Raw genomic sequence first — 13,246 nt, 5'->3', positions numbered from 1 at the left:
ATTTTGTTATTAGTTCATACTTACACTTTGAGGTTAGGAATTGAACTTGCATCATTTTATCTTTCAATTACAACGAAGGAATAGAAACCCTAATAGGTAGCCCGTGGCTCTCTCTTTCACAAAAAGAAGTAGCCAATTGTGTGATACCTCTAGGCTCTTTCGTATTCCGTAATGTGTGTCAAAAGGTAGGATTAGGACATGTTAACCTAGTCTTGCTTTTTCCCCTACACATACATGTACCTAAAGAGAAAAGACTAAAACTAGAACCTTCTGGAAAAAGGGGAATACTTGTAGGATACAGCGAAACATCCAAAGCCTATAGAATATATATACATGGTTAGAGAAATATTGAATTTAGTAGAGATGTAATCTTTGAAGAAGACTTAGCCTTCAAAAGAGCCCTAAGTACAATAGAGCCTGAAATCTATATCCCCACTCCTAACATAGAAGAAAACCCCACTCCTGAGCTTCAGAGGGAGAATCTTGAGGAAACCATAGGTGAAACTTCAAACTCACCTAGAGAAAACCTCAAGAAAAGACCTTTATGGGCCACCAAGACTGTAGCAAAAGCTCAGAAGTTTGCTGCTCCTTCAGGAACCTTCAGGGAAAGTAAAAGACCAAATAAATTCACTAGCTATGTTGCTCTTACGAATGATCTCTCTAAATCTGAACCAAACAATGTATCAGATGCACTTAAACATCAAGTATGGAAGGATATGCCATGTCTGAAGAGTATCAATCCATTATGAAAAATGATGTTTGGGAGATTGTTCCTAGGCCAACCAAGAAATCTGTGGTTTCATCTAAATGGTTATTTAAAATCAAACATGCTGCAGACGACAGTATTGAGAAACACAAGGTCAGATTTGTAGCCAGAGGATTCTCACAAAGGGAGGGAATAGACTATGAAGAAACCTTTGTACCTGTTGCCAGGTATACATCAGTGAGAGCTGTATTAGCCATTGCAGCAACAAAAGGATGGAAGGTACACCAAATGGATGTTAAGACAACATTTCTAAATGGTGAGATCTCAGAAGAAGTCTACTTAGAGCAACCTGAAGGGTTTGAAATTCATGATGCAGAGTCTCATGTGTGCAGACTCAAGAAAGCTCTCTATGGGCTTAAACAGGCCCCTAGGGCCTGGTATGAAAGAATTGACACCTATCTCTCAGGACTAGGCTTCTATAAAAATGATGCAGATCCTAATCTCTACTACAAAAGAAATAAAGATGATATGCTAATGTTGAATTTATATGTTGATGACTTATTAATCACAGGAAATGATCATCGTATAGATCAATGAAAGAATGATCTATCCAAAGAATTTGATATGAAGGACTTAGGACTCCTTCATTACTTCCTAGGATTGGAAGTATGGCAGAATTCTGACAATATTATACTAAACCAAGGAAAGTATACCTTGGACATTTTGAAGAGATTCGGAATGCATAACTGCAGACCTATGACGTCTCCCATGGAAACTAATTTACATAAACTTAGGGAAGCAGCAACAGAGTCACAATCCACTGATCCTACACTCTACAGACAAATGATTGGGTCCCTGATGTATCTGGTGAATACAAGGCCAGATATCTGTTATGCTGTCAATGCCTTAAGTCAGTTTATGTGTGAGCCTAAGGAAATTCAATTGATTGCAGTGAAACACATTATGAGATACTTACAAGGTACTCTAAACCTTGGTCTAAAATATGAGAAAGTCAATCTAGACCTACACGGATTTACAGACTTAGATTGGGCTGGGAGTGTGACTGATAGGAAAAACACTTCAGGGTGTTGCTTCAGTTTAGGATCGGCCATGATATCTTGGATCAGCAGAAAACAGTCTTCTGTAGCTCAAAGTTCCACCGAGGCCGAGTACATTGCAGCTTCCATGGCTGCTCGAGAAGCAGTATGGCTTAGGAAGTTGCTTGTGGGACTATTTGGTGAACCCATGAAACCCACTGTCATCCATTGTGACAACCAGAGTTGCATAAAGCTTTCTATAAATCCAGTATTTCATGACAGATCTAAGAATATTGAGATTCCATACCATTATGTGCGAGACATGGTAGACAAAAATGTGATCAAATTGGAATATGTTAGCATAGGAGATCAGACTGCAGATATTCTGACCAACCCACTTTCCAGAGTGAAGGTTGATCACTTCATAAAAGGTTTAGGTATGATAGAAAGGTAATCTGCTTTGTAAATAAGATGTTTAATGTGTAAACTTCTTTTGTCATGTTGGGACATTCAGGGTTTCACCCCCTGTGTTCATATCTAAGAGGTGACGATCTCTCAGATTATGAACACTTGTATGTAGACATCATAAGGTGACGATCTTATGATTCTCTAAACTAGTTATCATGATTGGATTTCTGGTATGTCATGGATGTGCCATGATGGTGTTGTGATAAAATATTTGTATAAAATGTTTGTGCACATATCACAACCTGGATAAGATGGGAATCTAACCTTTCCCATATGTTTATCCTTAGTATTGCGTGTTTAGGCAATACTGATATCACGTGTTTAGGTGATATCTTGTCATAATGAAATGATAAATCTTTTATATCACATGATTAGGTGATACTCTGTGTCACATCCTTAGAGTGATGTTTTATATTTGTATATTATGTTCTGATGATACTTCATATCATATGTATAGATGATATATATTCTTAGAGATTGACATTATGGAAAAAGAAATGTGATGTAGGTTACTTTATCTATCTTCCAAAGCTAAGAGGGAGTGTTAATGCATTGGTAGCTTCTGCAAGATAAGATTATCCTAACTCGTTAATCTCCTCTGTCTTGGTCTACTCATCTATACTATTAGATTATCTGATTTATGCTTTCCGAACTGAATATGTTTATTAGACTGTAACCTTTGATCTTGATTATGATATTGATAGTGGATAAAATGGATTAAGATCGACGACTTGCTTAACACAGTTAAGCGTTAATGCTATTAGTTATTGTTATTGTTTGCCTTGACACCGATTCATTATCGGGTGTGTTTATAACCCATTATCATTTGCTTTGACACCGATTCATTATCAGGTGTGTTGATAATCCATTATCATTTGCTTTGACACCGATTCATTTCGGTTGTGTTTATATTGATCTGTTAACATATACTAATTGGCACCGATTAGTTATCATAAACACCGAAGTGAATCGGTAGACAGTCATGACCAAGTGACATCTTGGTCGGACATGTCTAAAAGACATGTCCGATCAAGGTGCCACTTGATCGTGGCTGCCTTGCTACTTATACATCATTCAAAAGAAAAGGAAGACATTGAAATCGATACATGTTCTTCCTTCAGACCTGCAGAAAAGAAAGACGATAATATTATTGTCATAATAATAATACCAAAATCAGAAATACACTATCTAGCATATAACTCATTTATTAAATTGGAAATTGCAATACTTTCACAGATTCACCCTACAAGGTTGGACTTCAGGTGGAGATGGACAGATGGATTTTCTCTTAAAACCTGGAAGGCAATTCTTTGCCTGAGATTTCTTTCTGTGATTGACAATTCCTGAGTTTTTTGTTCTGGACGATTGTTGATTTCTGCTTGCATCATTTTATTCTCCATTGTTGTTCTCTTGGTTTCAGTTCTGTACGGTGATGGGATGTTACTGTACTCGCTTTGCTGTATTGTTTTCTGGTTTCGTTCTGCCCTTTATATCCTTTTTAGTGTGGCAGATTTTCCGACCGTGGCAGCATTTTTGTTGCTTTCTTGGGGCCTTTGTTGGTTGTTTGCTATGTATATATCACTTGCTTTATGTTGTCTTTGTTGTTCTTGGGCTCTTATGCTTTTGCTTTTGGGTATTTTCCCCTCTGGTTATCTCTTAGCAGCTTGTGCAAAATATAATTTCTTATCCTTTTTATATGAAGATGATGCATTTTTTTTCTGGGGAAAGAAAGAGCTTTAATGTAATTACGGATAAGGCTGGAAATGCCACCAACCAATAGGATTGTGAAGCTTGTGACATAAGCCAACCAGCAAAATTATTGCAACAGCTATGACATGGAAAATGATTTATATAGAAAGTTGTAATATGTCTGATTTTGTTCTGTGGATAGGCCAATCTGCAGGATGAATAGGTTTTGTTTGTGATAATCTGTGTTATGTGTTGCATGCAGACCTTATTCTTTCCTGTTCTATTCACAGTTAATCCATTATTAATTATGCCATGCAAATTACTTGCTGAATGTTGTGCTATGCTCAGAATTGTTAGTTCAAGATAACATTGGAATCATTATTTGGCAGATTTTGTTTGATATGTACTAAGTTAACAATATGGCATAAAATCACTACATAAAACTTACTTTGAGGAAATTTAAACCATTCATAAGACAAACTCTAACTCTTTTGTTTTAGAGCAATGCCATGGGAAGACCATATGATGAGAGAGGGCTCTCACGTATCCTTGATAGGAGATGGCTCCTCAGCAGTCCACAGGTTAAAATTCATGAGGTATTACTGTCTAATGCAAAAGAAGCTGGAGGAACTTGTGCCAATTTATTTTCATTCTCTTCCAATCTACACCCAGCTCTTGGTGAGAAATTGAAAGAATCCAGACAGCGCCGTAATTCTTTTTATGTAATTAGAGATGATTTGTTGCACCCTCTGATAAGCGGGAATAAAACAAGAAAACTCGATGCGTTGCTTCCACTTATTGAAGCTCATTCTGTGACTGATGTGGTGAGAAATCAATCCTGCAGAGTTTTGACTTAAGGTATTTAGTTAATCTGTTGAAAGTATGAAATATTTATATCTAGGTTAAGTGTTGTTGATTATCACCTCATATTAATTGTTTGGAAATTGCTAGAATCTGATAAATCAAAATGGATTGATTTTATCTTCAGTGTTACTTATTGTGACTCCTGAAGCCATTTTGTTGAAGTTTTCAGTGTCGCAATGTGAAATGGTTTCTGTATAGATAAATTTTAATATGATAAATCCCTCCCACAAAAGCTGTCTTACATTATTTTCCTGGCCATTGCAGGTTACATGTGGGGGGTGTCAAAGTGCTCATGCAGCGGCATTGGGTATGGAATGTTAACAGTTAGCTATGATTTTTGTTTTGTTCTTATTGATTTTATGATTTATCATATCCCTATAACTTCCAAAATGACCAAATGCATTTTGTTAAACTGAATTATTTAAGTGCTAATGGAGAAACATTAATTTGTATGATATTTGTTGGCAGCTGTGGCTTGTGCAGAACGAGGCATACAGGCTCATTTGCTTCTTCGAGGAGAACAACCTGAAATCCCAACAGGCTATAATCTTATATCTGAAATGTATGGGCATGTGATATATGTTCCAAGATCTGTTTATGCAAACAGGGAAGCACTACTTGCAAGACATGCCAGCCTTATAGCTGGTGATGATGGTTCAATAATGTGGTTGCATGATGAAGTAAAAATGTCACCCATGCCTGTGGAAAATTATGCTTCTCATCAGCATGGTAGCAAGGTGCACATGTCATGCATTGCAACTTGCACCTCTACAAGGAAGGTGGCAGTTGTAAAGGAGGGTGGAGGCGATGCTGTTGCATTATTAGGTCCTTTTCTTTTTTATGAAGATATTAAGCAATTTATAGTCATAAATGTCACTGCTCATGTGCACTGCATTTATTAACTTTTGCTTGTGTACTTTTCTTTTGTGACTAATTTAATTTGTCTCTGCAAAACCCTTCAGTTGCTTCAACTATCAAAGCTGTTTATTGTTTTGTACATTCTTTAAGTTCTAGAATTTTCTCAGTAAACAAGCATATACAATTCCAGTAACTTTTTTCATCATAAGGTGTCTCATTCTGAATGCCTTCTGCTTGATGCTAAACGTGTATATTATTTAACGAATTATAATTCTGTTTTTCTAATCCCCTGCAAAACCATAACCTAGTAAAGTTATCTCCAATTTGTCGTTTGTTCCACACTTTCAGTTTAACTTTGATCAATTTGAGTTTGTGAGCAATGCAAAGATCTTTGAATCTGTGACGTGAGTAGCTAACCTTATAAAGGCGTACTTAAATTTGTCTCTTGTTCCACTTTTTTACTTGATCAGTTTGAGTTTCTCAGTGATGCAAAGATCTTTGAACCTGTGATATAAGTAGCTTACCATTCTTTCATGTTTTTTTCTGGAGGCTTCATCTTGTGGCCACATCGTCATGAACTCAAATAGTTATCTCCATGGTTTGGATTCTTAGGTGATTTTGAGTGAAATTGGCTAATAATCTAAAGATTTTAAACCTGCCAATTGCACTAATCCTTTATCAATCAATAGATAAGGTTCAAGTAAATTTTCTGCTGACATACTGGTGCATTCTCTTAGCTATAAACTCCTCAACACAACCTTTTAGTAATCCAAATTACCAGATTCTGGCATAACATCTGAATATTTTTTTTTCTTGAATATTGCTTACAAATTTTCTGCTCATATGAGCATCCATTTGAGATGAATACAAGCTCTTGCAAGAACTTAAGAAAACATACAAGCTCTTACAAGCACACACACTAGAAATCACCCATGGAAGATTAAGTCATTACTTAAAAGTCCACTCTTTTTATAAACCACATCTACATTAAAAGCTAACTAGGGAAGACTAAGAGTAACCACTTAGAATTCCACATTAGCATTAGATGTCCCTCTAGGGATTTGCACTTGGGTTTCCACAATGAAAACCCAATGTTTTAATCAATTTAGCTCAACCCTTGGACATAACATCTCAACTTTTAAAATCTGTTATTAGTACATTAGAATATGCTGTTAAATGTGAGTAAATAATCTCTCCTTTTGACTTTTGAGAATTATGCACCAGTTCATCAAATTCTTTCTCTAGGATACACTTGTCCTTATATTAATATACTTTCTAAAGGCCCTTAGAGAATTCCACTGCATCTACTTTCTGTCTCTGAAATTCAGTTGTGGATGTTGGTCGCAATCAGAAAGCAAGCAGAATTGTGGAAGCCTGCTTAATGTCCCACAGGGAGGGTGTTAATACCCCTAGAAGAACCATTTGAAATTTTGAATCACAAGATCCAAAATTATAACTGCAAATTTTATTAGCAAGTTCTCTGAAACGTGAAAGCCTCAATAGAGACTTTATTATCCTGTTGTAACACTATGTCAGGCCTCACGTTGATTATTCATTTCTTTAGCAGTTGCTGTTTGTCAAGTTGCAATTCAGCCTCACATTCTATGAGATGATTAATATGATAGGGTCTTGCTTCATGTAGCAGGCTTTATACCTACCTTTTGCAGTATTCTCCCCCAATCATTCTGTGCTGTTTTGGCATGTTCTCTATTATCTTTACAGAGCTTAGCCTTGAATGGCGTATGAATCTCCTTGACTTCAAGTTTGGTGACATACCTCTCTTCTCATTTTGATTACTAATCTTTTTCTTCTTCAGCTCAGATAGGGAAAGTTTTTCCAAGTCAGTCTCATTGATTTATTCAATCACGTCACCTGAATGAGATTCAGACTCATTACTGTTATTCTCTGAATCCAAATCCTCTCCTAGATCTACATTTGGTGGCAGCCAATCTATTTGTGTCTCCAATTCCTTCTTTAAACACCAGAGCCTTCCGGTCTGTTATAAATTCTTCTTGACCGTTGATTGAGGATGAGCCTTAAGGTATTATAGACAAGCTCCTAGTTTTGTTCATAGATCAATTCTGGAATCTGAATTTTGTCATTACTTCCACATGTCAGCAGATTGACTTCAGGAACCTTATCTTGTAACAATGTAACCTACCCAAAACAGAGTTTTCCATTTAAGCCTTGAGAGAAGCTTCTGTTTCTATTTTTCTCAGAGTCCACAGTCACATGGGGACCTGGAATATCGGTGCTTTTATGGGGATTCTATTCAAAACAGGGTATGGAAGTAATCAGTAAGGATATGCCTATATTATCAATCAGTAGTCGCCAGAGATGTAGGTGTGCTGAGGAGGATGTGGATGCAGTCCTTACTCATCTATTGGAGTTTCCTGTTGACCATGGAAAAGTTTCAGGTGAATTATTTCTGGTGCTGTGCATTCTGTTTTGCTTTATTGTCCATTCCAGGTCCTTGGTTGCCTGTTTTAGCTTGTTGAGATTCAAAACCCTAATTGGGATCTGAGTTCCTTTCCTCTTAGTTCTAGGACAGCCCTATCTGAGATGTCTGATCATGAAAAAACTGGCAGTGGAATTGGATATTTTTGTACTCTGGATCTTGAGTCTGTTTACTTGTCTCTGACTTTAAATGTATCAATTTTGGGAGAGGATAATGCAGATCGAATGTAACACATACAGTGATATAGAGAAGGGAATACTTAGGGTAGCTTCAGAGGTGCACAAAATTCCCCTATAGAATTGCCCAAATTATAAAAAGCATGGTGTTCCCAGAAGTCCAATGGGAGGTCAAATTATCTGATCCATGGAGAGTGTCACTTGTGTTATTTTCAGGGATTAATCCCTCATCTCAGAAGTGTATACATAAATTTTCTTTATCCATAAATGTGGGGCTTTCCATCAATGCCTCATCCACATGAAAATGCTCCATGTTGGGCAGCAATTGTACTTGCTCCTTTGTCACGATCTTCCATTTGTGGCATGGCCACTTCTGAATGCCTACTCATGTTTGCCAGGAGCTTATGAATTTGCGTCTTATAACTTATAACTGTTTTTCTTGAGAATGACGACTTCTGGATTGAGCTCTTCATCCTTCAATGCGATCTCTGGAGTCTGCTTTGCTGCTGGAAAATTTGCTATTGTGAATAATTAGGCAGGGGCTTTCTTCAGCTTTGAATGAAGACCTTGTTCTGCATCTATCCTTGCCATGGCTTATGTTCTACTCTTGCTTTTGTCCTCCAAATTTGATAATTTTTAATTTCTGTATCTAAATTTTGTTTGTATTTTATTTTTTATGTATCTTTTAACTTGCAGTAGACCTGCTGCACTCAATACTTGCTTCTGCATCCACAAACCCTCATAACTTTTGATAACATACATTCATTGAAGAGCACACAGAGAATACTGAGAGGGAAACCACATCAAACTGAGATAAAGAAATGAGAGCAAATAAGAAGACGAGGACACCAAAATTTCTCGTGGAAAACCCTTTTGGGTAAAAAACCACGGTACACAAAAGGATTTATTATCAAAATGTACACCAACCCAGATTACTTAAAGAACACCAACTCCTAGAGAGAACCAACTCTCCTTGGAGCACCAACTCCGAACAGCTATGGCACCAAGTTCCAACCACAGTTTGAGCACCAACTCAGAAAATACACAAACTCAAAATACTTCTCAGAACTTCAATCCCAATCCAAAATTACACAGCACCTCTGTATTTTCAGCAGATGTATCAATGAATACAAGCTCACAGCAGACCAAAATAGTAATATTCTTTCATTTCACACCAGTCTTTTCTTCATACACATCTCAGATAAACTCAACTATATTCCCATACCCCGCTCTGATAAACTTGACTATACTTTACAAAAGTACTCCTAAAATGTCTCAAACGTTTCACAGCCCAGTCATGAAGACTTCATCAATGTACAAACACGTTACAAAAAGAAAACAGCTTCACATCTCCTTCACACGGAAAATAATATTCAGAAAGATTAATGCTGTTGTATCATTCAGGCATTGACACTTATTTTTCATTTTCAAAAAAAAAAAAAAACTGAGCCAACATCCAAAGCTCGTATAGAGGACTCATCAATGTTGAAAAAAAAACATCGGCTCTTTCATAAAAATTGGAATGATAATGTGGAAGGATGACTCCATTTCATTTCTGACAGAAGTCACGACTTCAACATAAAAAACATTTCAAAGAGGTGAAGCCATCGCACCCAAAATAGAACGATTGAATGCATTCGATTGAATGAATTCGTTTGAAAACAATAAGGGCTTTCTGAAGAATTCATTTCATAAACTCATACATGTCTCCAGAAAACAATAACGCCCAGTGAACTTCAGAAATCACCAACGCACCATTACGTTCCAAACAGCGGCAACAACATACTCACGGTTTTCTTCCATAATAAATGTATGCCACCACATTCTGAGTATTAACGCAGCTCAACATAAAATAATCATGTATTGACACTTACCCTGCCTCAATCACATGCACAGGTGCTTCTATAGCAGTCACACCAAGAAGAGAATAAGAAAATAAAATTAGTCTGTTACAAAGCTGCCCCGTTAACAAAGATGTTACAAAGAATCTGAGCCACCGCACTCAAAGAGAATGGGTGAATTAATGAAATTGTTTCCAAATAGATAACGCTAGGCATTTATTAGTGAGAGAAATATATATGTGATAGTCTCATAATTATATTTGCCTTCGTAAAACTGAAGCCACCACAATTAAATAATATTTGACCCTTTTGAATGGTGAAATGGCAAATAATCTGATTAAGAAAACAAGTGGACAAGCAACCAGCTGAGGTAGACAGGCAGCCAGGTGAAGCAGACATATAAGCAGCTTAAGTAGACATCCACACAGCTCAAGCAACCAAGCAAGCAGCTAAACCAACCAACCAAGCACCTCAACCATCCAAGCAGGCAGCTCAAACAAGTAGACAGCCAGCTCAAATAGGCAAGTAGGGAGTTCAAGCAGCTCAAGCACTCAACTAGGTAGCTCAACTGAGACTACAATCCAAAACATTTTCCAATGACAAAATGTGCAACATTCATAAGGATATCTAATTTCATATTCACCTTTTTGTTCTTTTCTATTTTCTTAGCCAATATTCCATAATAATAAAAAACTAGTTTTGGAAAAGCTTAATGGAGACAATGGTTTATAACCTACGAAACCCGGGGACGCGTCCCCTACCTGAAAACCCCCGTCCCAGTCCCGGGGACGTTTCGGGGACTTGGGGACGGCCAGGGGACGTCCCCCCCCCGTCCCCAAATTGTCAAAATTTTGAGGGGACGTCCCCGAAACGGGGGGACGGCTTCCCTAGCTGTGGGGGACGTCCGTACGTCCCGGGGACGGCTGGGGACGGATTGGGGACGTCCCAGCCGTCCCGGGGACGGCCAGACGTCCCCCACATCTAGGGCTAGGGAAAAATATTAAAATAAAAAAAGTCGTATTTTCAAATTTTTTTTAATGATATTTTTTGCGTAATTGAGGGAGTGAAATATCTCATGAAGGGTTTTTTGCCAATAGAAAAATAACAGGGAGCGCGCAAGGGGCGCTGCCCCTTGACCCCAAGTTGGGGGCACTGCCCCCAAACCCCCGTCGAAAAATATAGGGGGGAACTGCGCTGATGGAAGTAGTGAAAATTTAACCTCTGAGTCTGATTAGGCTCCATTATGTATTTTATTTCTTTAATATCTATTATGATATGCATATTGACAATGTGAATGAATTGAAATTCTGAATTCTGAGTGCATATTGAGTATTGAGTCTATTGATAATGTTGTATGTTCGATGTTTGCATTCTAAAATGTTTTCATAGTATCATACACATGCTATATCCATGTTTTCATATGAATATAATGTATAGATGCATGCTTTATCCATGTTTTCATATGAACATTTAGAATTTTCCTATATATTTTAAATTTTCCCTATATTTTATACAGCCGTCCCCTTTGCCGTCCCCCCCCGTCCCCAAATTTGGCAAAAAAATTTGCCGTCCCGGAAACTCGTCCCCCCGTCCCCCCGTCCCCCCGTCCCGGAAACTTGGGGTAACATAGTTTATAACTGTTAAAATCTGAGAAACAGATTACAACCTAGAATTGAATTGAAAGAGATAGATCAAATAAACTGTAAGTGCAAATGAAATAAACAGCATGACAGTGATACCGAGAGAAAACTGATGTGAAGTGCTCCAAGGCAAAATAGCATCAGATTACTATCTCCAACTATATGAAAATACAAGCAATGTAGCATGTTTATACAGACTCAAGAGAGGGGTGGAGGTGGCAATACCGACCAATGAGGAGAGACCACCATGATGGTCTAAACATAGTAAATGCACCTCCTCATAGCATGCCGACACCTCAATACCCACTTGTCTTAAGTAAACATGATTTATACACAACTAGGAAAATAAAAACCTACACTAACAATAACAGTACCTATGCATTGCTGGGGTCGTTGGATGCATTTTTTGTGCTCCCCACATTTCAGGGATGCTAGTCTTGTGTCCCTCAGATTCTAGGATGCATTTCATGTTCTGCCCAAAGTTTTTGAGGATGTGAGAAACATACTCTGGACAAAATATAGAGGTTAGCCAAGGACTACTGGGGGACATCTGTCTCCTGCCCGGGATTTCTGGGGAACTTGCCCCCTGCAAGGGGTACTTTCAGACATTGCATGAAAGTTGAAACAACATAACACAATTAAGTTTTGCCATTGATATTGATACTTAACCTAATTGGAAGCTGAAACTGCTAGACCACCTAAGTCAGCATTCTATGTATGCAATTATTCGGTAAAGTGAGTGTTTTAATATTCAATGCATGGCAACCTAATGGGAAATGGTCCATGGACTTCTGTATGGCATGGTTATACACGAATGGAAGTTGGCTCATAGATTCATCCATTGCTTCTGCCAAGGGTACATTCCCACAGAATGAAAGAACACACAAAATTAACTTTTCTGTGTACTTGCATTGATATCGTAATTTGAACCTGTATGGAAGCAGAAGCCACTACTGCCAAATTCAGCATTCTCTGTAGGCAACCATTTGATAGAAATTGTTGGAACATTCAATACATGCTCACCAAAATAGGAGATAGGCCATGAGTCTCTATACAACATGCTTATAAATTTGAACAGAAGTTTGTTCGAAAAACTTACTCTCACTCTTGCTGCCATGAAGAAACTCAACAGAAAACTCTGTTGAGGAGGAAAGTGGTATGGAGACAGGAAAAGAGGAAAAGAGCCACAATGCTTGATGGCAACGCTAAAAGCCTAGGCATAATGCCATTTCCTAGACTGTATTTTACTTTTACCTATTTAATAAAAGCCTTTCTTTTTATTAAGCATTTAACTTATAGGTCTTGAACAATGGGTACCAGGATTGCCAGTATGGGGATGAAGTTGTGAAGTGTTTTGTTTAGTTTCCTCTTTCAACTTTCTTCGATCCACATCAAAGTCCAGGATACTTGAGGAAATGATTGTGAAACTCAATTACTTGGTTTTTGCCTGCTTAGATTGTGTGCTTATAGCATTTCTGAATATCAATAAGAGTTCATATTTTGAATGTA

At 37.7% G+C, this 13,246-nt stretch overlaps 1 protein-coding gene across 6 annotated transcripts in view; it reads left to right on the top strand.

Annotated features, from left to right (window-relative positions):
• The window catches only part of LOC131066377 (D-cysteine desulfhydrase 2, mitochondrial), a 97,173-nt gene that overhangs the window by 65,078 nt on the left and 18,849 nt on the right, over positions 1–13,246 (top strand). For 5 of the 6 annotated variants that reach the window (XM_059216996.1, XM_059216994.1, XM_059216995.1 and 2 more), the window contains exons 2-4: positions 4,401–4,724; positions 5,029–5,071; positions 5,233–5,589. In XM_059216996.1, the coding sequence (XP_059072979.1) occupies positions 4,401–4,724; positions 5,029–5,071; positions 5,233–5,589 (724 nt within the window). The remainder of the gene's footprint in view (positions 1–4,400; positions 4,725–5,028; positions 5,072–5,232; positions 5,590–13,246) is intronic. The other variant, XM_059216997.1, reaches the window with a different exon arrangement.

This window comes from Cryptomeria japonica, chromosome 3, assembly GCF_030272615.1.
Source record: "Cryptomeria japonica chromosome 3, Sugi_1.0, whole genome shotgun sequence".
Classification (NCBI taxonomy): domain Eukaryota; kingdom Viridiplantae; phylum Streptophyta; class Pinopsida; order Cupressales; family Cupressaceae; genus Cryptomeria; species Cryptomeria japonica.
Note: the sequence above shows the minus strand (reverse complement) of the source record. Positions and strands in the feature narration are given on the sequence as shown.